General features: G+C 37.4%; 2 protein-coding genes across 9 annotated transcripts in view; both read left to right on the forward strand.

Moving 5' to 3' along the window:
* LOC122844081 (CUB and sushi domain-containing protein 3-like) overlaps nucleotides 1-12,043 on the forward strand; it is a 475,440-nt gene extending 463,397 nt beyond the window's left edge. The window contains exons 66-71 of the mRNA XM_044139260.1: nucleotides 542-601; nucleotides 2,036-2,194; nucleotides 3,233-3,369; nucleotides 3,929-4,016; nucleotides 4,851-4,986; nucleotides 6,417-12,043. Coding sequence (XP_043995195.1) covers nucleotides 542-601; nucleotides 2,036-2,194; nucleotides 3,233-3,369; nucleotides 3,929-4,016; nucleotides 4,851-4,986; nucleotides 6,417-6,576 — 740 coding nt within the window. The 3' untranslated portion in view covers nucleotides 6,577-12,043. The remainder of the gene's footprint in view (nucleotides 1-541; nucleotides 602-2,035; nucleotides 2,195-3,232; nucleotides 3,370-3,928; nucleotides 4,017-4,850; nucleotides 4,987-6,416) is intronic.
* Nucleotides 12,044-14,160: 2,117 nt separating this feature from the next.
* Nucleotides 14,161-26,752, forward strand: part of LOC122844176 (teashirt homolog 1-like) — a 168,103-nt gene continuing 155,511 nt past the window's right edge. The window contains exons 1-2 of one of the 8 annotated variants that reach the window (XM_044139389.1): nucleotides 14,161-14,476; nucleotides 24,668-24,856. The gene's annotated coding sequence lies outside the window, so the exon portion shown is untranslated. Of the gene's footprint in view, nucleotides 14,477-14,686; nucleotides 14,782-15,223; nucleotides 15,354-21,431; nucleotides 21,447-24,667; nucleotides 24,857-26,752 lie in introns of those variants that run through there. The other 7 variants (XM_044139395.1, XM_044139390.1, XM_044139394.1 and 4 more) reach the window with 7 other exon arrangements.

Below are 26,752 nucleotides of genomic sequence, written 5' to 3' on the forward strand. Positions count from 1 at the left end.
TTAATCAATCCACCAAGGCAACCATCCTGTTGTTGCCCTGAAGATCTTTTTCTTTTTAAAGTGAGGCACTCTGATCCGAATTGAGATTCCAGGACACAGGCCATTCTCTATGGCTTGTGTTTTTTTTTTCTCCCCCCGCTCATTGAAAACAATGGCCGCATCTTGAAAGGATGATCTCAGCTGCTCTCAGCCATCAGAGCTCAGGCCTTTCAGCTGCGTTTTAAATGGGTCCGGTATGCACAACAATTATCGGTCGTGAACTCTGTTTGCATTGCTCCGCTTGTGAATTGCTCATTAAAGAGGTTTATTTTGTCTGACCCTTTTCAAAATGCTCCTCGCTCATTATGCACATGTGTGACTAAGAGTGACTTGTCCTGCATTCTAATGTGGAATGCTTTTTCCTAGACCCCCCCCCTAAAAAAACAAGATTTTTGGTCATCAATGAAAATGCCTGTAAATTTGGCATAACCTTTTTTTTTTTTTTTAATTCATGGCTTGAAAGTTGGCCTGAATATTTTGTCTCTGTCTTGTGAATGTGTAGCTGGAGAGAAGAAGAAACCTGTGAAACCGGTACCAGGAACACCCAGCCCAAAACTTAACGGTCAGTTCTTTCAATCCATCCCTCTGTCAGGATGTTTATCAATCCATCATCCATCTGTTTGTCTGTATGTCCATCCGTCTCTCTGCTGTACATGTATCCATCCAGTCAGCACTGAAAGAGTACCATTTTCCTTTAGTCATATCCATCCTCATTTCTTCTGTTCCAGTCTGTTTTTAGTGTATGGTTCAATAGATTCTGCTGTGCTCCTTTTCACTCTACTCAGTTTCTTGCCTTTTTTGTTGATTCTTTAAGACACTTCTTCCTAGTTCTTAATATGTTTGTTTTTTTATCTAACTTTACAAAAAGAAGACAAACTTCTGTAATGATCTTGCTTTCCTCTTTGTTATAGTTTTATTAGCTGCTGTTTCTGTAGCTTGTTTAATGCTAAACACACATGGAAAATCAACAAGCAACCTTAAGCAATGATCAAATCCAGTTTCATTGAGTTTGAGACTCAAATGCCTTGGACAGATTGACAAACAGGACCATGCTGTGTACTGATATAGAATTAATGTAATTCTTTACGAATAATGCTGCAACTATAGTGCAATTGCCCAACCTTAAACCAGACTGTTTTTTCACTTAAGATGTGATTGTGTTGCTTCATTCAAGTTTTGACATAGGGTGAGTACTTAAATTTGAAAAAAAAGAGAGCCCCCTTTAATAAGGAGAGGACAAAAGCAACTTTCCATATGTTGTGTAGTTAATTGAGATTTGGCTCCTATGAGACTACTTGTTTTACCAGAAGGCAAGATGTGATTCTACATAGACACAGTTCTATAAAGACTTGCAACTCTGCCCACTAAACTGAGGAGAAGCTCCAGGGAGGCTGAGGCCAAAGAAAATAAATGACCTCTTCTGGAAAGGCCCATCCAGAATGCACCACCAGCTGCAGGGAAACAACAGCACAAGGACAGACCTATCAATACAGGAGACAAAGCAATACTGGAGAGACATGTAGAAAGAGGCACGTTCCCCATACTACAGACCTGCAAGTTCACACTTCACTAAAACTGGTTCAAAGTTCACTTTTCTTACATTAAAACAGCTTTAAAGTTTCATAGCTTTATTGTGGATTAAAATATCATGCTACTTTATATGTGTAAATGTTTTCCCTCCTCGTCGACGGTGAGAGGAATATGAAACATTCTCACTCCCAGGAGGGTGATTACTTTTTATTACAATAAAATCTACTTCCAAAATGTACAAATTCGTTGCGCTATGTTCACGAGAATGTGCATAGTAATACGCATTGAGAATTTAGACTTATTTGATGTTCCGATCCCCCAGGCCAAGAGCAATAAAGAAATAACCACTGGTTTTATATAAAAAGTTTATAAGTCAAATGCTCTGAAAAATGTACTAGAAGTAAAACAGTTTGACAAGAAAGGACGACTGTGAAGCTAACGCCTCATCTTTTCTTTTCTGTTTTAGTTCCAGACGACGTTTTTGCTCCTAACTACATATGGAAGGGTTCCTACAATTACCGGGGCAGGAAGCAGCCAATGACGCTGAGCATCACCAGCGTTAACTCCACGACCGGGAGAGTAAACGTGACGCTCAGCAACGGCAACCTGGAACTGCTCCTGTCAGGCATGTTGCATCATCGCTCAACTCTAAGCACTCCATGAATACCTTCATAAGGGGATCTATACACTGTGATGAGGATATGTGATGGTAATACATCAAGTTTATGTTACAGTGCTACATAGCTGCTGCATTGATTCATTGGTAATACAGTAAACACACACTCAGACATTAAATGCGGTGTCGAGCTCCTTCTGGCAACACTTTTACGGATGCATGCCGCTTTTTAATGGTGGATTATTGTTGTGTCTCGCGTATACAAATATACACACTCACATGCATACTTCTTCGAGTCCCTTAATGGTGCCAGTCGGATTTGAGACCCTAATATAACACACATCTCGTAGAAGCTCGAATTGGTTGGAAAAGTAGCGAGGAGCAACGACAACTATGTCTGAAATCCGTGCTGCAATCATGCTTTTATTGTCTGTCGTGTGGCTCAAAGGCACAGCTTTAGATCAATACCGGCTAAAGCTGCACTTTCATCGGCGTACCCGAGTTGCAGCTGCTTAAAATCCGCATGTTTTCCCCAAGTCGTGCTATTAAGGCAGCTGTTCAGCATTTTAAATTTAAATAGCATGTCTGCGTGCTGAGAGTAAAGCTGGAATCTAAATATGCTGACACATTCACAGTACTGCTTAGCATAAAAACTAGAGTTATGGGAAAACAGGCGTCTCTGCTTAAGATGAAAAACATTCCAACCAACACCTCTAAACCTGTCTTATTGATGGCATATATCACAATAATGATGTGTGATATTACTGTACGTGCACAATTTTGCCTAAATATGCTGTCAACATTCAACCAGGTTCCTCTATTTCTTTTTAATCAATGTTAATTTATTTTACAGCTGTATCCGAGGTGTTGTTCTCTTTTTTTATGTCAGTATAAAACATCTCTCTGCAGATAAACAGGGAAGGTGCGCAGATTTCATTAATGCTCCAGGGAAAAAGAAACACGTGCTGATCAATCAAAAGATTTACAAGCAAGATGCGAAATCTTCTGTTATAAATCATGGGGATTATTTTTTTTATGCCTTTTCAGGAGTTTACAAGGCTTCAGAGGCCAGACTTTTACTTCTGATGTATCAGGTGAACTATGTTAACCAGGGAAGCCAACTGAAAGATTCAGCCATCTCTCCAGCCAAGATCATGGAGGACTCCTGGACTATGGATGGATATGTAAGTTTACCATATATACATTTACCAGTTTATATATGTATGTATATATTGACTGAAAGGTGGAGCATTTAGTTGTTAGTGGATTTTAATTTGGTGCTTTGAAACATGATTAACTGATTTTTGTCACAGGTTTGTCCAACTCTTCTAGAATGTGATTTAAATATAGATTTAGCATCTATCAAAAATCAACAAAAATTTAATTAATTATTAATTGATTAAATAGGTCCATGGTTTTGAAAGATTATTGTTTTTAATCCCCAAATTCATCAACAGCCAACTATTGTGCGTTTGAACTGGTCAGTACAAGCACCGTTTTATAATTTACACATGGAACTTGTCCTACAATTGTCTCCGCACCCAAATGTATGCCATTTTATTTTATTATCTGTATTTAAGAAATAACTGACATTTTTTTCTTGTTTTTTGTAAAAAGTACAATTTATTGCGTACTATTTTACCTTTGGAACAAACACTGTGTTACTTATCCGCTTACAATTATTTATACATTCATTGCTGTATGAAAGTGATCACTCACCCTTCTGTCCTGTGTTCTCCGCAGGTATCAGCAGAGCCTGATGGATCTACCTACGTGTTCCAGGGTTTCATTCAGGGAAAAGACTACGGACAGTTTGGACTACAAAGACTGGGTACTTGTCTCTTAGGTTCACAAGCACCAAAAGATAGAGCCTTAAGTATTTTTGGTAGTCAACGTTAAATGTCGGAAATAGTCCAAACACTTCTTGACATATAACTTCTTACATACTTTGAAAACTGTTGTTTTCAGTATAATGGTCATCTTAACTGTAAGGAACTGCAAAAATTTGAAAAATAAAAACAAAAAACATTTATTTCAAAAGATGCGGTGCCTTGCAAAATCACATGCAGTTGACTTTGGGTCATATCCAAAAGGTTTGACCCAAGTCATGCTGTTCAAAACAATTATTCCCTATACTGACCAAGTGTTCTGTAAAATTGTTTTCACTACGTTTTCTGGCATTTAGCAAATAGAATTTTTTTTGTGATTCTAACTGACCTAAATCAAGACAAAATTAGTCTTATTTAACTTCAGACAGTTTGAGACAAATGTGTATGCAACTGCGGTCGCATACACATTTGGTCACATTTCTTTTCACCTGAGTCATGGATCTCTGCAGCTCCTCCTGAGTTACCATGGGTGACCATGGCAACTCCCTAATTAATGCTCTCCTTATCTCTAGGGTTGCATTTCTTCTACTTCATACAGCACTGTTTGTTGGGCAATGCCATAAAATAAAATTTGCATTAAAATCGGCGGAGTCAACAAAATGTGAAAACCTTTTATTGTGCACACTAGTAACAGATTAGACTTTCTTTCAAACAACCATCAATGTTTTTTTGTTTTTTTTTTCTGTGATAATAAAGCCTGTAGTTTCACCAGGTCATTTTATTTTGTCACCCTGATAGTTTGGACAGCAACAGTAAAGTTTTCTCATTTGTTGCAGGTCTGAACATGTCAGAGAGTCAAAACTCGACACCTCCACAGCTTGGTACCAACAGCAGTTCTGTGGCTATTGCTATTCTGGTGCCTTTCTTCGCTCTGATCTTTACTGGCTTTGGATTCTATCTCTACAAGCAGCGGTAAGTCATACAAGAAGAAAAAAAGAAAAGATGACGAACAAGATAAATAATCCTGCACATATCCCTTTGAAGAACATGTTCCTGTCGGTTTTTTACTACTTTTTCCTCTGTCTTTTATTCAAAAAAGTGTAAAAAAACAAAAACAAAAACACAAGGGCATCATTAACATTTTAAGAAGATGCCTAATTTGCGAGAACAACCTCTGCCTCGGTGGTTTGATTGCTGAGGTGCTAAGAGACAGCTAAGTCGCTGTCTGCTGCAGCACAATCCTTGTTTAGAAGGTGGTAAATTGGATTTTTCCCATGCAAGGTTAAAGCAGAACTGACTGTTGTTAAGGTTGTTAACAGATGCAGATAACGTCTGTTCTGCTGTTAATATCTGTTTGAGAAAAGGAGAACTTGCTGAAGGGATTAGTTTTGGATGGGCTGCTTGGAATCTCTTTAAGCTTACTAAGAAACACAACACGGTTCTTCTCCTGTGTGCTTCAGTGGCTTCATTCAGCACTGGCTGCTTAGGACATTAATGACAAAATATTTTTGCTTTAGAAACAGCAGTTTTTGAGGTCAGCCCACAACTTTTCTATTCAACTGTTGATTTGAAACCAAGATACTGTTTGTGTTCATTGTCTTGTTAAGAACTGCATTTACTCTGTAAAATAAGTCAAGATGGAGACCCCTAATTTGTGTTATGTAATCAATAGTAGGAACACAGTGAACATGGCACCGTGCTTCATGGTGTAGTGTTGCTGGAAGTTAGTGTTTGTTCGTCTGTGATCCCTAGACCCCAACTAACAATCTTACGATGAAATGATGAAGGAAATTCTAGCCTTTTGATCAACAATTTTGCTTGTGGCTTTGCATTGCATAGGTATTTTCTTTTTCTTGCATCATTCTCATGCAACTAAAAACCTTCAGTCACATTGGAGTCGAGACAGTTAATGTTTTGCCATTTTGACTGTTTTTTGATTCATTTGAACTGGTTTTGGTTTGCATTTTAAGCATTTAAGATTATTTTTACCTGAACAGCCAGTAATTTCCTGGTCTTTAAATGTTTTTGATGCGTTCTTCCCTAACCAAGGGCCACCTGTTTGAGACGGGGGTTTTTTTTCACAGAATAAATTGCCTTACTAATAGAACACCACACTGCTATTTTTTTAACGCGCCTCATTTAATAACAACTTAATTACACAGAATCAACAGCATGCATCTCATGATTGTTGACTATACCCAACAGTAACATTAACTCCCATGGTGAAATGTCATTTCTACAAAAGAAAAACTTCTATTTATTTTGAACATAATTGTAGTTCCAGACAAGTAAAGATGGCAGTGAAGATTTCTGCAATTACAGTTGGTGAAAGATATGTATATATTGCCCTCTCCTTCACTTTTATCTTGTAATTATGTTTCTTTTTTTATATATATTTGCAGAACTACTCCAAAAACACAGTACACAGGCTGCTCGGTGCACGAAAACAACAACGGCCAAGCTGCCTTCGAGAATCCCATGTACAACACCAACGCCAAAGCTGTCGAGGGAAAGGCCGTCAGATTTGATCCTAATTTAAATACTGTCTGCACTATGGTCTGAGGAGCGACTGTCCTCAGTCAAAATTAATGACTCGCATTTCTAATGGGACCACAACTGGTGCAAAGATGGTGAAAAGGGCAAACTTTACCGAGACCAAGCGTCATGGTGTGTACAAGAACCAACCAACCAACCGATCCTTTCTGTTTGGAAAGGATCCCAGCTCCCACCCCTCGCCCACGCAGAGGAACAACTCTCCAGCTGAAACCAAAATCCAGCCTCGGTTTGCTTAAAGCTATCAGCATCCATTGAGAGAAAAGACTGCAAGGTGACAACAAAAAAGCTCCATTTCTACCCCCAACTCAGAGCAAGTTATAGAAACTTTCTGATCGGATTCTAAACCAGACACAAACACAAAACATTTGAGCTCGTATTTAACCTCGATCGCTGTTTCTAAGACCAACGCGTGTGGGCAAGCCATGACCTGCTGGTTGGACCCTGTGTGTCACCTCAATTTTTACTTGAAGCAAAGATTTAGAGATCAAAGAAGAGGTGTTCCAGCTGTAATCACACATCAGAAACTGAGGAGAACCTGTGACATCATCTAGAAAGGATATATGTCATTGAGGACACTGTGAAAATAAAACCGACAGTCAAAAAAATAAATAAACTGTCACCAGCAGAATATTGCTGAAGCCAACTAACTGGTCGCGAATACCACGGGAATACAACAACCTCACAAGCAAACGGAAACCATTTCCAGTCTCAGTGACAAGCAGAGACTGGTGTTACTGGTCTCTGTTTTTTTTTTCTTCTTACATGGAGCCTAAGAAGGCTAATGCTTCTAGACAGAAGCAAAAGTTGCTTTGAAAAAAGACTATCCGCTAAGCGAGGGATGATGATAGGGATGGGGCATCCCTGGAGAGGAAGCTGTAATCCTGACTGAGCTGGGATTAGAGCAAAGTGAAACTTACAAGGAGTCTAAAGTGAAGCTAGCACTAACAGAAGAGATGAGAGACTGACTCATCTAATGGATAAACTGCTTCTAGCGTGATGAAGACAGCTTCTAACTGAACTGGAAGCAGAGTGAGTAAGTCATTAGCAGAAAAAAAAAAAAGAGATGAGATTTTACAATCCTAACACAACCAATCAGAGCTTGTCTGACCTGAAGTAATCTACTGAGAGAGATCAGCTCTCCTCCTTTATACTAGATGAATCAGATCAGGTCAGACGGGATATGGCCTGGAGGAGAAGATGTTCCTGATCCTGGGATTTTACCAGAAGGTTTTGATCAGAAAGAGGCTAAACGAAAGCGGAGGACTCCGATGGACTAAAAGGGGAGGAAGAAAAAATGACTTTGGGAAACATAGAAAGCTCCAGCACTAAAGCACATTTCGCAAGGAGAGACGGACTAATACCAGGACAGAAAGGTCCTGTTTTTTTTTTTTACAATCTATCTTTACTCCAAGATAAAAGCAGGGGGCTTACAGGCAGACAGACAGAAACAGGTTTGTAGGCAGGAATCATAAACTAAGAAACAAGTCTAGAAAGACGGGGTTTTGGCCCTACGCTGTGGACAACGTTCCACGTGATCCTGCACTCTGAGAGTGCTTACTTTCTTTGTTTGTTACAGCTGCAGAATCTTCTGATCTGTAAATCTATTGCATATATATTCGGGGAGCATTCACCACCTATATTTTTGTGCTATATATTTACCACAAAGGGAGGGTAAATGGCGGGGGGAGGGAGACAGATTATATCAGAGTTTTTAGAAAAAGAACTATCAGAGTAAAAGACGTTACAGCTATATGCTTTCCACACGCGCCCACCGACGGTACCTTTGGTTCCACTGCAACATGCATCTAGTTTATTTGAAACTTATGTCTAGCATGGAGTTCCCCCCTCACCAAAGGGGGTTATCATTATCGAGATGCAAGGTTTACCAGCAACAATCATACCCTAAACTCACTGACACGTTTTAAAACCCTGAATTCGAGACATTCTTTGCAGACATTTGCACATTAAAACTCTCAGCACTTTCTACGTGATCATCTATATAGTGCTCTCTTATAGATTTTTCTGGTTTTGCATTGGACAGCCATGTTGTTTTATTATCAAACTAATTTAACAAATTTTTTTTTCCTCCCCTCCAGGGTTTTTTTTTTTTTTTTGTGGGCTCTAATGTCCCTTATTTGAAAGTAAGCTGACAGGGAAGGGGGAAAGACATGCGGTAAATGTTGACGGGTCCGGGAATCGAACCCGTGAAAGCCGCGTCGAGGACTCAAGGCCTCCAAACGTGGGTCGCACTCTCCCCCATGCCACCACAGCACGCCCAAATGATGATTTCTTGATCCAAACCAACATGGCTCTTTATGTGACAGTAAATTGTTCCCTTAATCATAAAACTAGCTCTCCCACTCTTGGTGGTAACAGGTGTCGTCAAGCATTTGTAAAAGGTGGCAATGAATCTTTTACTTAACTTTGGAGAAAATTTGGCTCACTCTTCTTTGCAGGGTTGTTATTCAGCCACACTGGAGAGGCTTTGAATCCTAATGACCTCTTTAAGGTCACAGCACAGCATTTCCATGAGATTAAAGTCCAGACTTTGACTAAACTATAAAAAAATTCTTTAGTTTGTTATATTGTTAGCTGTTCAGATTTGATCTGTGTCCTGCTACTAACCAGAATGCATTTGAATTCAATTCCACTGTATATATACCAACTAGTGTTTGCATTGCAGCACAGCTCGGTTCTACAAGCAGTTAGATAAGTAACAGTTAAAAACTGCTGAGTTACTGCCACAAATGTCATAGCCCTAAAAATTATTTATTTTCTAATTTTTCCTGGAATGTCTTGAGATCCAAGCATGGCATGTTTCTTTTTGAGATCTATTAGTCTACTTTGTGGTGTCTTTAGAGAGCTGTCATTAATTAGACGTGCATTTCACTAGTGAAATTAAACTCCAAGAACCTTAGTCACATTTAATTTAGAATTTAAATAAGGGAGCAATATGTTTTTCTTGTAATGTCAAGTTAGTTCAAGTTAGTTTGCTTTTTTCCCCCTGTAATACATGACATTTTTATTTGAAAACTGCTTTTTGTATTTCTTCTACTTATCGTTTAATGTTATAAATTAGTTTGATAATCCAGAACATTTTAGAGCTGCAAAAACAGATAAAATCTGAAAGAAGGCAGATACTCAAGACGAGCACTGTTGTACCAGAGAAATCAAACAACCTTAGTGAAAATAGACGTTTCCATTTGGGCAGACAAATTAATGATGATTGCTGGTTGCCTGCATTATGTGTACTTTGTGTGATGGCGCTAGAAAACTTGTGTTGTACATTGACATTGCTCTGTTCTTGATTGTAGTTAATGTGTCAAATACTGAGGAGGCGAAAAAAAACCTGCAGAGAATCGGTGTAATGATGTGAGATGGAACGTCTGTTCAGAGCAGATAAGAAGGGAAACTATCTAATCTTTCATCAAATGCATCCTCCATACCTATTGTGTAAAAAGCCTTAGTATAAATTAACCTTTATTACAGTAACAGAATCTCACACTGTCCTTTAAGTCATGACAGGAAAACTCCTACTTCATTATTTTTTTTTTTCTAACAGTGGTGACACAGTTATTGGCTTCCTTACAACTCCTATTGGCTAATAGGACAGTCTTCTAAAATATGTAAGAGTTTAAACCAGGGATTAAGGTCTCTCCACTTGGATGGCAAAGGAAGGACCAGGATGTTGCAACTGGTAAACCATTCTTTTATTGATTTTACTGTACTTTTGGAATTTGTATGCTTCCGTAAGACACCGTGATGAGCCATTTTCTGTTTCCCTTCAGATTTGTTTTCAATCTTCTTGGTATTTCAGAGTGAATGATCCTGCATACTCTAACAGGATCATTCAGTGAAGTTGGGGAACTTTGAAAGAAAGACACAGCATAATACATTGGACCCGTTAGTTGTTATTTCTTTGGTTTATTAGTTAACCCATTTACTTATTTTAACACTATGTAGACATCTTTAGCAGGGTCCCAATAGATAATGACATTGTTGGAAGGAGACAACCTAACTATGGTCTTCACATCTGATGCAGTTAAAAATGCAGCTTGCTTCACAAATATGAAAAGAAAAAAAAAAAAAGTTGACAAAAGGTCTTTTGTTCTGAACTTTCAGAGTTTTGATCTTTGTGATCTATGAATTTATGTTATTTTCATCTACAAGTTCAGTGAATGTCATTTGAACAATTAAGGGGAAAAAACACAATCCAATTTTTTAATTTAGAGTTTCAGAAGCAGATGCTACTTTGGAAGCGAGACAACTGCACACAACAGTTTAGTGTTTAACAGTTAGCTAAACATCCAGATTCCAATTTGTTTTAGCAAGTGCTAAGCTAAAATAATCAAACAGATCAAAGCTTTGACCCTTGTTTTATATTTTACCGGTAATTCATACAGTTTTGCCTAATTTTTTATGGGTAGCTGAATTTATTTTGATCTGCCACATTCTGATGATACATGTAATGCATCTTTATTATGCGTTCTCTCAGTGAAGGTTGTTTGTCTTGCTCATGGTGCCATGCCACAAACTCCTGCTGAGGCATGGGAATACTACACAACATCTTTCTCTCAAATGAGAAAATATAAGGTTTTGAAACTACATTGGTTGCACCTGGTTCCTAATTGACCAAAAAAAAAATAAAAAATAGAAGAGAAACATTAAAAATGGGAGTAAAATGTCATCATCAAAGATCTGCAGCTTTGATGTAAATCCTCACCCCCCAAAAAAACTGAAGTTTTTGTTTTTGAAGAATCTGAAGAGCAAGTCTCTGATGATAAGTAACTGTGCACTTTTAAATGAGTCCAGGTGCCAGGGAGCATGAAAACATCCACTCTGTTTTTAACACCCCCGCTGCTGTGACCACAGGCGCCAGCTGCCACCAGCCGACACAAAACTCCTTTTAAAGTCATTACTGATTTAAAAGCAGCAGTATAGCTGGGGCTTCTTTGTTTACCCACCCAGCAACCATCCTGCACTTTACTGCTGTGGTGATATTATTATTTGTTTTATTACATTTCGGTTTGGTCCTTGCTGCTCTTCTTGTGTTTGCTCACCTTTTTGGTAAGAATCTGACTCAGTGCCTACCAAAAAAATAAAGTCATGGGATCCTCTATGCCATCAACCCTATGCTTTTTTCTTTTTTTCTTTTTTTTTTTTGCATGCACACAGGTACCTGCACACTCCTAATGCCAACACCTTCTCCTGTTCTCTGAACAATGCTATTTTTTTTTTCTAAGCTTCAGTCTATTTTGCCACAAGCTTTTCCTATGGACTGAGCGCAATAACACCCATGTGATTTCAAAGACTTATAGCCGTTCCTGCCCGGGGACATTGGAAATATTCACCATTTGAGAAAAAAATAGAAAATATAGAATAAAAAAGTGTTTTGTACAGAAATATATTTTTATGAGGAAATTATTTGTAAAATGTATGAATCTATAATGTAAATTTTCAATGCAATGTAAGATTAAAAAAGGCTAATTGCTTTTGTAAAAAAAACGTGTGTTTCTTTTCTTTCTTTACTTTTCCTGAAATTCAGTTGGTACAGTAATCTTGGTGAAACTTGGACTACATGTTTATCAGACTAATTCAATATATATTGAGTATTTTTATAGAACCAATCAATTCAGTTTATCCAAATACAATGCTACCTTTCAACCGCATTCAAATTTAGTTTAACATTTTCTATTTAAAGCCTAATTAAATTATGATTTAATCAATTTGGAAATACATATATATGGTATATACAAAAAAATCTGCTTACTTCAAGAGATTGCATTAAGTTAACTTCTTGTAGCAATCCCTCACTCTTTGCAAGCATGTGGTGACAGTGGAGAGGAACAGTTCATTTTTAATAGGTAGAAACCAGCAGAACCAGATATAGAAGCAGTCATCTGATGTGAGAAGATGGGAAGAAGACGCTGAAAAAAAACCCCCACAGAAGCAGTAAGCCAATTGTACTTTCTTGTGTTGTGTTCATTTTCCCCCAAAGATAAAAAGAATGAGTGCACATTGTTAGTGGCAGCAACATCTCCATCAGTGCCTTCGTCCAGCAAAGCCAGGAGCCTTGGGCCAGAGGTACTTTCTTTGGGCAAGAAAAACAGACAGAGCACATTGCTAATGGTGGCAGAAAAACCTAACAACACATCCTGAGAGCACTGCCATAATATGTGAAATATGGTGGCTGGAGCATCATGCCATGATTATGTTTTTGTAAAAGCTGGGACAGGGAACCCGGATAGAGATGATGGTGAGAGGAATGAAAGTACAGAGCAGTGCGTAAGAAAACCTATTAGAAGCTGCAGGCTATTTGAGTATGGCGCAGACGTTCAACTGCAACGACTCTAAACTTACAGCTGCAGTGAAATGGTTTGCATGAAAGGACATTTGTGTGTTTGAATGACCCCGAATTGAGGCGGAGATATTCAAATGGGATTGAAAATCGGTGTGGAGACTTTAAAACTGATATTCTTAGCTGCTTTCCATCCAATTTTGCAATGAAAAATAGGCCAACATTTCAGTCTGAAAATGAGCAAAGCAACTGAAGAGAAAGTTCTCTAAAGAACAAAATCAATGAACCAAATAATAAATGTCAGTGACCGGTTTCTCCTCTAGAATTTATTTATACTCATTTACATTTGTGGTTGTAAAGTGGTAAAAAGTTTATATATATATATTTTTTTTTTGCGAGGTAATTTATAAATCCCTTTCTTACCATAGGATAAAATCTGCAGGGTTACAGTCTCTGTAGAAATATCCTACATCTGTTTTAGCTGAACCTAATAATGCTTGTAACTTATTTTTTTTACCGTAGTGTAGAAGCTGATGATGGAAAGCTAAACATACAATTTTTTGTGTATTCACATAAATTATATGTGAGATACTATTCGATTGAACTGAATTTAACTAACTTTATACTTTGCTGTATTTTCATAAAAAGCACTTTCCATCCTTTCACTGAGCAGGCCACAATAATTTAAAAGAGCACATTGACATTTAGCCACATGCTCCTTAGATAAAGCACTATGATGACCACAAAAGTTCAAGTAAACCATTTTGAAGGTAATAATTGTTACTGTGGGTGACCTAAGGACAGCAGTGTGTGCCAGCCAGTGAGGATGAACAAAAGAAAATCTAAACATCGCACTGCACAATGTTCATAGTGGTGCACACAGTTTACCTAGAATAAACCTAAGGTTACATTTTTAATTACCAAGGAAACAAGTTGTTACTGCCGTTGCACAAATTAGCTTCTCTTGGACCAACCTGTCTTCTTCTTCTAGGTTTGAACCTTGAACCTCAGGTCTGCAGCTCCAGTCAGAAGCTGCGTTTCTATCACAAATGTGCGCAAAACTTTGTTTATATTCTAATGTCGAAAAAACTAAATTTGCGTTTTCATTAAATAAAAAAAAAAAAAAAAAATCACGCGTGAATAGGCTAGTCCAAACGATAAATCATTAAAAACCAGGGCAGCGACTTATGGTAACAGTTACATCAGCTTATTCGTGATATCAGCCATCAGAGGAGACTGCGTCCGATTCAAACGGAGTTAAAGAGGCCCTACCTGGGTTATGTCGTTTTGATGAAATTGTAATCGGCGATTTTACCGAAGAACACATTGACACAACTCGAACGACAACTGTTCGTGAACTGTGTAATGCTGTGAGAGGTCTGGTAGAGCCAGCTGCACAGTGTCCGACAAAAAAAAAAACTACAAACCACGAAGAAGACACTTTCCTGTTGTCTTCTTCGTGGCATTAGCCCGCAGTAACAACCGACTGTTGATTAAGTGACTCGTGTGACGCGAATAAAGTGTTTCCATTACAGTTTTGCGAATTATCTATTTCGATACGGGCGAAAAACCACCTCATCCCAGCGCAACAAACTTTTTATCGAAAAAGTAAGTAATTTATTTCTAAGTTGACGGGTTTCCATTAAGCTAATTTATTTTTCGTAATTTCAATTTGCACAATTCTATGGTTAAAGGAAACGCTGTTATTGAGCACCACTGTCTTGCAACTTTTGAATGCGTCCTTCTCCAACACACCTGAATCAAATGAATAGTTAATGTCCAGGGTTCTGCAAAACTTGTTGACATACCAAGGAGGTTATTTAGTTTTTAATTGAGGCGTGTTGAAGAGGGATGCCTCCTAAAGCTGCTGGACAGTAGCACTCGAGGACTGGGGTTGAAAATCCTTAGAAACGGTAGGTGATTAACAGACTTTTGTAATACTTTATGGTAATACAATCATTTGAACTAGTTTTGGTGTAGCAGAGGCAGATCTGAAACACGAATGGCTGTGGGCAGTGTTTACTATGGGGAAACACTGCTCTAGGTAAAACCGAGCTGTTTCAGTGATGTTTCACCATTTTGTTGAAATTTAGCAGAACTGCTCAGAGATACTCTTTTAATGAAGAGCTGGGCTGAATGATAATTCCAGCTAAATTTGGAATTTAGTTCCCGATAATGACACCTAATAAATGTTGGTGTAATTTCATGTTAAGATTAGTCTGTTTCTCTATGTTTAAGCCTGTATTCAATTCGTGAGTATCCCAGTCTGCTTATTAAAACTACTGTCCTGTAACTTTGAATGCATCCCTTGCCCAACACTGTTGAATCAAATTCCCCATTCGGCTTGTCATTCAGCCCTGCAAAGGCCTGCTAATGAGCCATTAATTTGGTGCAGAAGAGCTAAAGGAAGTTGAAGGATTAACTCACAAAGACTGGAGTCGGGCACCCCTGCGTTAGAGCAATGACATTAACAACTGAACTTCGGGTAATAATCTGTGCTTTTGACTCCATGTTAGACTATTTTAATAGTTGTTGTTTTTTTCCTGTTGTTGTTAAGAAGGTGTTAGCTCGTCTTGTTTTAAACTCACTGCATTGGTTGTCAGTCAACCAGTGAGTCCTTGGATTTCTTTATTGTGTATTTCTTTTTAGGCCTGTCGTCTTACTTTGTCAAGCTTTTTAAAAATGGATTTCTTTTTTTATTCTGTGGATCTTGGCATAATCAGATTGGTAAAATTGATTTAAAACAGTTGCGATTGATCCTATAGAGTTAATTTAATAAGGGAGTGCAAATTTTCATGACAAGGAAGCTGTCATTTGGAAACTGTATTTACTTCTCAGGTTATCTCTGTAAGATACAAAAATGTTTTAATTGAAATGTGACAAAAGGTAAAAAGAAAATACATTACAGATTTTTCAGCACAGCTTCATAATCAGTTTTTCTTTTGCTCTTAAAAGAACTCAAATGAAAATTTACTAGCAGAAATCAGTTACAGTAACTCTGTACGTAAGCAGGAGAGGTTGAATACTGTGTAATGCTTAAAAAACATATATGAGGGGTTAAAAGAGTTCCTGGACTGCAAAGCTTTAAAGTCAAAATTTCTGCTTTATCTAAAGGGTTGCTTTCACTGCTTCATGTTTGTCTTTTAAATTTATACTCATTCTTGATGTGACTAGAATTAAAGTGTTGGATACAATTTAGTGTTGCTCTTATGAACATATTGTAAAGCTTGAATATTTTTCAAAAATGCTCAGAAAACTTGACCAGATCCAAAACAGTCATGCAGTTGGGACACTAGATGGAGCCCTCTAACTTCATACTTGTTTTGAAATATGGAGAATGGGGGGATATGCATGTTTTTTTTTCTTTATCAGTTTATTTTTTCTAAAATTATCTGAATTTGTGGCCTGTGCAAGTGCTCTCATTGTGTGTTAGGACCCACGTTTGTGGAATTAATTGAGATTCTTCGTAAAGCCAAAGCCTGGATAAAGTTTTTTTTGTTTTGTTTTTCTTTTCCCATGCTTTTGCCAAACTGGAGTAGTTAGTTGTATTTTATATGATCTGTGCTACATATAGGATTAAAACAATGTGTTCTATATTTAAAAAAAAACTGTAGCAGAAATGGGCCCAATTTTGAGTGCTTCTGCTTTGTATCAGTAGATGGCGCCAGATGACCTATGAAACTCGCTGCTGCTGGTATGCGCCCCATTAATGCTGCCAAATATGTTATGGAACAAAATAAATGTTAATATTTAAGAAAGCACGTGATAAATGGTCATATTATGTGGTTTTAAAACCAGATTGATCTATTTCTCTTTTTTTATATATAAATTGTTAGCTTATTGTTTTCTTTTCTTTGAAACATTTTGTGATTTTTCTTTTTCCTTTTTTTTAACCGGTTGGATACTACATCAAGTTTGACTTATTTGTTTTGGTAACCTTCAATGCAAAATTGTACTGAGGAATGAGTCTCTACCAGTTTGATGGAACATGAAGAAGATGACATTTTCTGTCATGATTTTTGTTATAAAAGGATTGAAGGAAAAGTTTAGCAAATGTTGTTACTAATGTTAACAAAACTGATCTGAAACCATTCAGCAGTTTCTATGTCACTATTTAAGATGCACCAACTGCTGAAGTACAAATGAACCTGAAACTGACGTGTTGATTGTTGCATTTAAGGAAATAATCAAGTGCCATGTGTGCTAGTGTGACTAAAATATCTTTATGTGGGTAAAGGGGACGGTTCTTCTGAACGTAGAGGTTCAATTTAATGTAAGTCAGCCACATATTATCACATATTATTCAAGGCACTTGGTAATACATTTAAATGTTTAACTTATTTTTAGGAATTTGTAGTAATGGAAAGATGTCACTAGGTGGAGCCAGCTGATCTTACAATAATTTTACAGTTTTTCTTACCAATTGTGGCTTTATAAATAATTCTAAGACTTCTGAAGCTAAGAAATATGTTGTCAAGGTTAAGGCTTTTGTCAGACTCATTTCAGATCATAAATCTTTTCACGAAAGCACTAAAATCAAACATTCAATTAGAGAATTTAAAAAGAGAAAAATTCATCAGCAGATGGCATGGAAACACTTGAAAACACACGTAGACTTGAGTTCCAGGCAAAAAACACTCTTTATTGGTTACCTGTTTGTTAAAACATACTGAATTTAGAGGTACTGGCGATTGTTATGAGAGATTGACAAGACAGAGACTGTCATTTCTTTCATTTATACATTTTTGTAACCCCGTCAAAAAGAAAGAAACTCAACTTTTTTTTTTCTTTAAATAAAAAGTGCAGTTAATAACTAGTATCTATTACAGTAAATTAGCTTTTGTTCTTTTTAAATATCACCTTTCTTTCCAACCTTTTGTTAATTCTGTTCTCTGCTGTGATGACAGCGAGGGGACAAAGAAGGAACATGGAGTCTGTTATCGTTTTAGTCAAAGTGGGACAGGATGAGGCTGTGGGGTCTGTGGGAAAAGATAATGATGTAGTGAAGCTCTCTGAGAAGTCGGTGTGCAGCGAAAAAGCATCAGGACTGTAGCTGCAACAAAGACAGGCGGAGATTATAATTTCTTCTAACAGTGTGAAAAATATAGCATCTTGTATCACGTGAAGCTGCAGTTATGCAGATTGTAGTCGGACACATCTCATTTGGAATTCATTTATCACTAAGAAAATTAGAAATCAATCGTCTGATCGGTGATTGGGACATCAATTACTTAATTAAATTGGGTTTTCTGCTTTTTGTTAACATTATGTATCAAAAGTAAAGTACTAAATGTACTTGTGGTCAATAAAAACATCAAAGCATGTGTCTTTTGACACAATTTTTTAGGAGCTTAATTCTAACCGGAATTGTCTCTTTTGTGAGTTTTTACAGAAACAGGCAAAAACTGGAACCAGCCAGTCAGAACTCAAAGAAGCAAAAAAATCTATTAGCCCTCCCCCCATCCCCCCACCCAAAAAACCCCCCAAAAAACCTTGAATGCTGCATTTACAGCAAAACCAAGGTTTTATTTCCTTTTTTGTTGTTGTTGCTGTTTTGTCTCCTCTTTTCTTTCTTTCTTTTCTTTTTTACTGTTGTATGTTTTCTTGTGTTTTTTTGTTGCTCTTTTGTGCACATTATTATTATTATTAGTGCTGCTTTTACATTTCAACACAACCACAACTACTACAATCAAATATGTTAAGTTTCAGCAAATGTAATAATCATGTTTTTTTTGGGGGGGGAATGGGGTGGAGAGGAGATGTTAAAATAAAAAAAACATGTAATTAAAAAATTGCTTTTAAACTGCATTCAAATAGTTGCTTTTCTCCTTTAATATTTGGAGTATCTGAAATTCATTTTTGCTCACTTGGCTTTCTGCAGCTCTGCTCCTGTGACAGAAAGCTTCCCCATATTCCTCCAGCCTTTGTGTCTTCTACTGCTTCTCAAATCAATTTGGGATTAGGCTTGATTACACTGATACCCCTCTGGGACGCTTTATTTCAATGAATTAGTCGAGTGAATGAACAGAACTGCAACAGAACGGTATTTTGTACCAGCCACATAAATTATGCATCATCTGTGGATATCAGCTAGCCTTGATCATCTTTTTTATGGTTCCAATTCAGAGTGAGAGAAATTGTTAATTGCCAGGCTTGTCACATGCAATCTTGGTTGTGTTTGATGTACAATGGGGATGCGGTCTATATGTTAGTTACTTATTCATGTGGGGATGAAACAGAGACCCAGATATATATATATATTTTGGTACTTGCTGTTGTAAAATGTAAACAAATACCACAAAATAAGCGCCTGTCTAGCTTTTAGTTCTATTTTCTTACCGTTTCAACTTGTTCAATAACAAATCATGGGATCTTAAACATGACCTCTAAAACAATTGTTGAATTTTCTTTGGTGCTGAACAGGAATAAAGCTAGGCAGAGTGAAGAGCATTTTTATCACTTCTGTATCAGAAATTATCCTATTCAGTACATCATAATGTACTGACTTGTGTGATTGTTAATGACAAAAATTAAAAGGGAGCTATGTTGCAAAATTTACTTTTTGGATGTTTCTGTAGTTTCCATTTAGATCTTTACTGCTTACACAATTCAAGTAAGAAGTAACTTACTTGAAACCTCCCAGCTCTGTTTTACTTAAGTTTACTAGTCATCTCAAAAACCTCCAGATTATTAAATCAGAATCAGCTGTCTCTGCCCCGTTACTTAGCAACCCAGGTCCACTGGCTGCTGGAAAAGACAAATATTTTGTCGTTGACTTAAGATTCAGAAACTACTTCTGTATCCTTGATGCTTGTGTGGGAGGCTTCACTGCTTCTGCTTCCAAGTCTGACTAGAGGTCAAAGATGTTGTGCATCTGTTTGCAGCCATTTTCAATTTAGTGTAAATGAGCTGTTGGAGGGACGTGGGCAGCAGCCACTGGTTTGACTCTCATTGGTTTTGTTTATATCTGGGAGAAGTGCATTTCTGCAGATGGCAGTAGTGGTACTGGAAGGAGGTGTAGGAGTTTTATTTTTTAAACATCAAGTTATCTGTCAAAAAAAAAAAGAAGAAAAACTAGTGACAACCAGTTGGCATGGAAAACTTCAACACTATTTTGAAATATTTATATTTAATCTATTTATACTGGTTATTTTTGTCCACTTTATTAAAAAATATATGATCAATAACACTTTATGACTAACAATAGAAACAAAAATCTGATGTATTTAACATGCACTTGCCTAAAGATTCTTCTCTGTAACCAATGAATTGGATTATGAGCAGCATAAATGGTCAAGTCAAATCTCTGAAAACAATGAGCTGTAGTCAAGAGGCTTGATAATGTATTTAGTCAAACATGCTGAGAGCCTTGAAGTGCTGTGACTAAATGTGAAATATTACCGAGTAGGAGGCTTTCACAATAATATAATCCTGATCTGCTTTGCTTCTCAGATAAGAAAGCAAAATGTATCTGGAACTCACTGTTTAGATGAGACAGTATTGTTCAGCAAATATGTGTTGCTGATATTTAGCCTTTTCACAAAGATGGCTGGATAGATGAGTCTTAAACGCATTCTCGGTCACAGCTACTTACTTCTCATCAGCAGAAGTAAAGATAATTGCTCAGCTAGGGTTGCGGTGGCCAATTGATTAGCATGCCATGCTCAGCCGTGTCCTACAGCAGGAGGCTACAATGTTAGATTAAACGCTGGCCAGATCCTCATCAGGAGAAAAAAAAGAAAATCAATGGTGGTTGTTAAGGGTGAGTAGTGTCCAACGACAAAGGTGGTGGTGGGGGGGATTGGAGGATTGTAGAGTCACTTTACACGGTGTGTCCTGGGCTGTTTGCACTGTGGCGCCTGGGTGTATTGAACTGGATAGGAAGCCTGAGCATAGATTAGTGGAGGAATGGTCACTGTAGGTCTCCAACTTGGACTTTCTTTAGCAAAAATACATCACGGTCAAGCTCAGACAGGTTTTTACACAAGCATTCAGATTTGTGTATTTCATTTAAACTTCAGCTGTAAGGCTAACTCGTGTAGCTTGTATTTGATTTGATAGTTTATGGTGTCCTTTTTAAAGTAATGACCGTAGAAGGTCCAGAACAACCACTGTTTCCAAAACACCCACCCACAAACTTGAATGTGAAGTAGGATCCAGTCACTGTGGGTTGTGTCTGATGCCAGCTAGTATTGCTGAATAAGAGATTATGCCAATAAGAAACCTGATGGTGACCTCCTGCAAAGCTTACTTTAACATTCTGAGTAAATAGTTACCTTGACCTGCTAAATCTAACATATGTATATATTGGCAGAAAAAAAGGCACCTAATAATGTTACTCAGCTAAAATTTGTTCCAATTACCTCTAAAGTGCTGGTTTGTGGCCATTATTGGCTCCAGTGAAAGTTAATGCCAGATGACTCCTCCCAGACCACACTGAGCTGAATGACATTTATGGTCTGGCATGTCTGAGGATCAGCTCCCATTGCTGCACTGTTTTGAACACAAGTCATTTGCACTTGCTGCACTGGCGATGCCTGTCGTAATGTTGTGTCATTTCAGCAATTAGAAACAACTGGTAAGTACTAATTAACTGGTGCTACCTAAATAAAAGTTAAAAGCCAGATATTTACAAAAAGAGTTTAGGTTAAGATTTTACAGGGTATTTTAAGCTGGATATATTTCTTGGTACTGACCTGAGATTTTTGCAGGCATCTCCACTTGTAAAATAACATTTTGGTGGAACTGGAAATATTTCTGGTCACAAAGATTACAGGCAGTGATGGAATGGAAAGATTGAGACCAGTCACTTTTATAAAGCTGTGGTTTACTCAACATTTATAACTAAGCAGCCAAAAGCAGTTTCAAATCAGCTGAAATGGTCGACATTATGTTTTATAGCACAACCAAGCAACTAGTACCTTCAGTTGTTCTAAAATCCTGTATACATTACACATGATTTAAAAATGTACATTGTTGTAATATGATGCCTTTAAATCGGGCTCTGTCTCTTTAAGATATTCTCGCTCTTCCCGACACTTCACAGTAACCAGGTCACCCAAGGTTTCCCCCAAAAAACTTGCAAAGCCTGGTGGTTGAGGGCCAGGGCAGTTATTCTTCCAGCAGCCCGTTGTGTTTTTTAATTAAAAAAATGTTTGAAGTTCACAGGACATTTGAAAATATCACTTGATAATTAAGTGTTATTGGAAGATTAATACCTGAACACCAACTATAAAGTCTTAAAAAATGCAAACATGCTAAAAAGACTTCAATAAATAAGTAATGCTTAGCTTAGTGGCGGTACAAGTAAAGCCTGGTGGCCTGCCAGGCGTATAATACACAGAGTCCTCACAACAATGCTTCTCATTATATTGTTAACTGTTCTTAGGAGAGTTGGACTGAGAAGTAGTTCATATGATAAGCTCAGCAGATCCATAGGTCCACCAGGAGTTTGCTAATTGCTGCTCCTGGCTTGGTGGAGCTGAGTGGGGAGGTTGAGATTTGGCTGGAGACTGCAGCTCTAAAGAGGAGCTTTGTGGAAATAGGCGGCGCTTTGTAAGAGTAAGCATTTAGGCACCCCCAAATATCTGCCACGGGAGATTAAAGTATTCCTGAGACATGCTTAAAAGAATCAAAGCAACTCTCCAGGTATCTTTTTGATGATGGAATAACATTACAATGTGATTATACAGCTCGAAAAAGTCAATTTTGCATAACATTCCTCTGTTTCTCTTTAAGATTTTCAGTATCTCACTAGTTGTTTTTTTTTTTTTTTGTTAATTGGGTTGGTTGGTTTTTAGAAAAACAGTATGCAACTGAGGTGCCAAATATGGTGGATGAAAGCAAAGCATCATAACTTCATTTTGTTACAATCTGAATAAGCTGAAGTTTTTTACATTTATTTATTTTCAATTACTGAAACCATAGCAGTGTTAATTGTCAAGATAAATACACTAGATATGTCCTGCAAATCGTACTACTCTTGTAAATAATAATACAGGGCATAATTTATAAAAACACCAAGAAATATTTATTTTTTTGAACACTAGTTAAATTTTATTGGTTGATGCTTTGGAAATCTGAACAAAACAGTCAAATTAACTGAAATTCCTAATTAAAAACTGTTAATTGCCCTCCTGTTTCTGCTTATTAAGGTCTCACAGGAGGGTTTAAACCAGAGTCGACCGCGATGCAGTCGAACCTGCTTGTTAACAACTGATTTATGGGCCGGGTCTTATTCCTCCAGTATTTCATTGATTTGTGGTAAATGCCTGACTTCTTGTTAATGCATGAATGTAACAGCAGAAGTTGGGAGGATGGAAAAATCAGATCGTCTTTAATGGCTGCATTGCCTTAGTTTTGTGTGAATGAAATATTGCATTCACACGAAACTAAAGTTTTCCTCTGTGTCAGGGTATCTTGCAGTTTGCTTCTTCAAATATTAGTCCCAGAGTTTTTGTTTTCTTTGTGTGTGTATATCGATATGAAAAAAAGAAAAAAGAAAAGAAATATCCTTCCCATCGTTGCTGCTATCTCGGTATAAACTGAACGACAGGCGGAGAGGGACCTGCTGGGGTGTGCGATTGCTTGTAGAGGAGCACCCGAGTGCTTGTCTGCTGGATTTGTTTGACTCGGGTAATTGAAAGTGTTTTAAACTATTATAGCAACTGGAGGGCTTGTTTAACTGTCGAGCTGCCAGTCAAGCGGGTGGGCCAAAAGCCTGGGCCCGTCAAGGCCTGTCAGTCAATGGAAACGAGAAGTGTCGGCTTAATGGATTTCTCCACACTGCTCCGTCGACGCGTCCAGCAGAGCCAGAAAAGAGGGGGAGGGATGAAGAAAATAAAAAATAAAAATCAATGCATTGTCATCTTTGAGTGCGTGAGCTATCAAAAGACCAGGTGGATTGGAACTGTGTTTGCCTTGTGTCAGTGTTGTGGTGTAACATTTGGAGTGAGTGGGAGGAGTTGGGTTGAGGGCATCTGTGTGTGAATGCCGTGTCTGTATCACGAGGATGTGCAGAAGTTACAGCTTTTTGATAGACAGATGTTTTCTGCTTGCCTCTGGGGGCTTTTGTTGTGATCTGAAGTGTAAGAGGGGTCACAGCTTCCTCAAAACAAACTGTGTTTATATTCCATAGCATCTCCCTGGATGAAAAAGCTCTTCTTTAGGTCTCCTTACTATTGGAAAATTTTGTTGTTGTTGTTTTCATCACAGACCTCACATGATTATTTATGTTGCACAGCCTGCAAATATACATATTCTGCTGGATGCACAGTTGATTACTGTTTTTATTTTAGCTATTTTTCTAATTACTCCACAGGGCATTGCTACTTTTAAAGATAAATAGGATACAGAAATAAACAGTTCCCTATTGCAAACTGATGACTCATAAAAATAAAAGTTATTGATTAAGGAAGATGTTCAAGCAATACTTCACTTCTCTTGCGGACACTTAAAGTTTGAGGGTTTTCTACTTGAGTCAGATAATTTCCTACATATGGATTTTTGTAGAGCATTTTAATTATAATTTAACATTGTTTTTCACTGAGAAAAAGAAATTCCTTGTTAGGCATTTGAATGAAATTATTATTGCCTAAGTAGATTTCCCCCTAAGTTTAGCCAATATGTGTACCTAAACTATCTGAAATAACGTCCGCCAAAAATAAGGAATTAAATAGAATGGGCCGGGATTATAATACAAAAATGCACTGATCAGAGATTTTTATCCAATTTCTGATGATTTTTATTTTGTTCTTTTGTAAATCCAGTTCACTGACATTTATTTGAATACTTCTTTAGGAACTGCGTCTACAATGAACTACAATGGAGAGCTGTTCAGAGTGGTGTATTTTCCACCAGGAGCTGAAACATGCTGCAAACACTACCACAAGGTGGCGGTTATGCACCAAAGTCATCACCACAAGGTGGGGGATTTTGGTTTTCGGAGCTGAACGTTTATCGAAGACACCTGAACCTGGATCGTTACAAGTAAGTTTTTATTTCCCAGTGTATTAATTGAACGCGATTGACTGTTTCTACAGGACGATAATTCCAAATGCACATCAGACGTTCTTTGCACCTTTCCTAGAGTTCATTTAAACTGGTTGATCTGATGGCATAGAATGGATTTCCCAGCATATTTTGTAAAGTTTGAGTTTAGGACTTTTGGAATGCCATTTCAGAAGCTTAAAGTTGTCTGATTGAAAATGCATCAATAAAAAAGTACACTTTTCAGCTTTGGAGTTGTGTGCAAACTAGAAATATAGACAAGGGTGAATATAAATATGATAAATTATTTGGATTGCCACTTCTTTTTCTGATATGTTTAGCACTTGTGTATTTTGGCTTAATTCTTTTTTTTTTTTTTTTTACAAATATTTACTTAGACTTCCCTGTACCTTTGAGCTATTTCTATATAACTAGATGTATAAATTTGATTTATTATTTATGAAAGGGTACGTCTTATTATTTCTATATGGATTTATTTAACAACCTTGCTTTTAATGGTAAAAATAATAAGTTTTTTTTTTTTTTAAAGCATTATTGCTCATAAAAAACTATTGTGAAAAGAAACTACATATAAAAGACCCACACATTTTTTACAGTGTAATTCTCTCTCCTCTGAACTGGTGCATGTAAGAAACAAAATGTTTGTGGACAGAAGGACATGTTTTCTTCTGTTAACGGTATTACTAGTGGGAACAACACCACAGACATTTTCTCTACACACACACACACACACGCGCGCAGACACCTCAGGTATTTTTATTCCATCCCAGTCTTGGTCACAGCTAAAGGCTGCTGGGGCACCTATACCAGAGCTCCGTCTCAGTACTGTACCACCTCGCGTGATTAATGACCAGCAGATTCGACTCCAGCGCCATCATTTTTAAACGCCCCGTCTTTTATCTCCTCCAGATGATCATGTTAACCCACCGCCAAATACTAACACAAGGCAGAGGGGAGATGTCTGCTCTGAGCTAAACCAGACTCCCCTCTGAAAGGCATCAAATCATTTCACCAAGTCGAGAGCGAGAAAAGCGGTAATTACTCATAATTGGGGGGCTTCAGAATTTTCTCACTCGTCCTTCTTTTGCTAAATTAGATGATTTCCTTTCTTTTCTTCTGGAGGGATGATGGATACCTCAGAGCCTCAAGGAGAGGTGCAGAACAAAATTGAAAACAGTTTTTGTGGCATTTAAGAAGTATTTTTAGTTTTCTCCTTCATGTGCAATAAGCCCACAAAGGTCTGATTTGTTTAAACGTTAAATATTGATGTGCTGTGATTTATTTCTGTAGATTGCACACATGTTTAGTCTTAAAATTCTGTCTCCATCTGTTAAGTATATAGGCATAACCTAATGTAAAAGTATTGCTTAAATAATTAAATTTTACAAAATAACCTAATATACATTTCCAGCTTAAAAGAAAAATAATAAGAGCATCTTCAATAATTGATAAACCAGATCTCATCCTGCATGTTCTGGTAATTGTGAGCTTTTAATTATAATAAGTCAAACACCTTATACCACACACAGATGGTCTGAAATTTGCAATACAGAAAATGTACATAAATATTTGTTATTACTGTGAGCACTGCTGTGTTTTTTAGCACATGCATAAACAATCAAATGATTTAATATCGCTGTGAGAGGGACAACTGCTGTGTTGCTCATCTTCCTGTTTAGACAAAAATGAAGGAAAGAAAAATAAAATCAAGGAGGGAAGACAGAAAAATGTTTGACACAGCGCTGGAGGAGTGTTTCCTCCTTGTCTGAATGAATCAAGTGTCTCAGCAGTATTTAAATTGTGCTGTAGTATGGAGTTGTTGGTACATGTGTGTGTCCACATGTTTCACACACACACTGTGAGGACTTGTGAACA

This window comes from Gambusia affinis, linkage group LG14 (genome assembly GCF_019740435.1).
Source record: "Gambusia affinis linkage group LG14, SWU_Gaff_1.0, whole genome shotgun sequence".
Taxonomy (NCBI): domain Eukaryota; kingdom Metazoa; phylum Chordata; class Actinopteri; order Cyprinodontiformes; family Poeciliidae; genus Gambusia; species Gambusia affinis.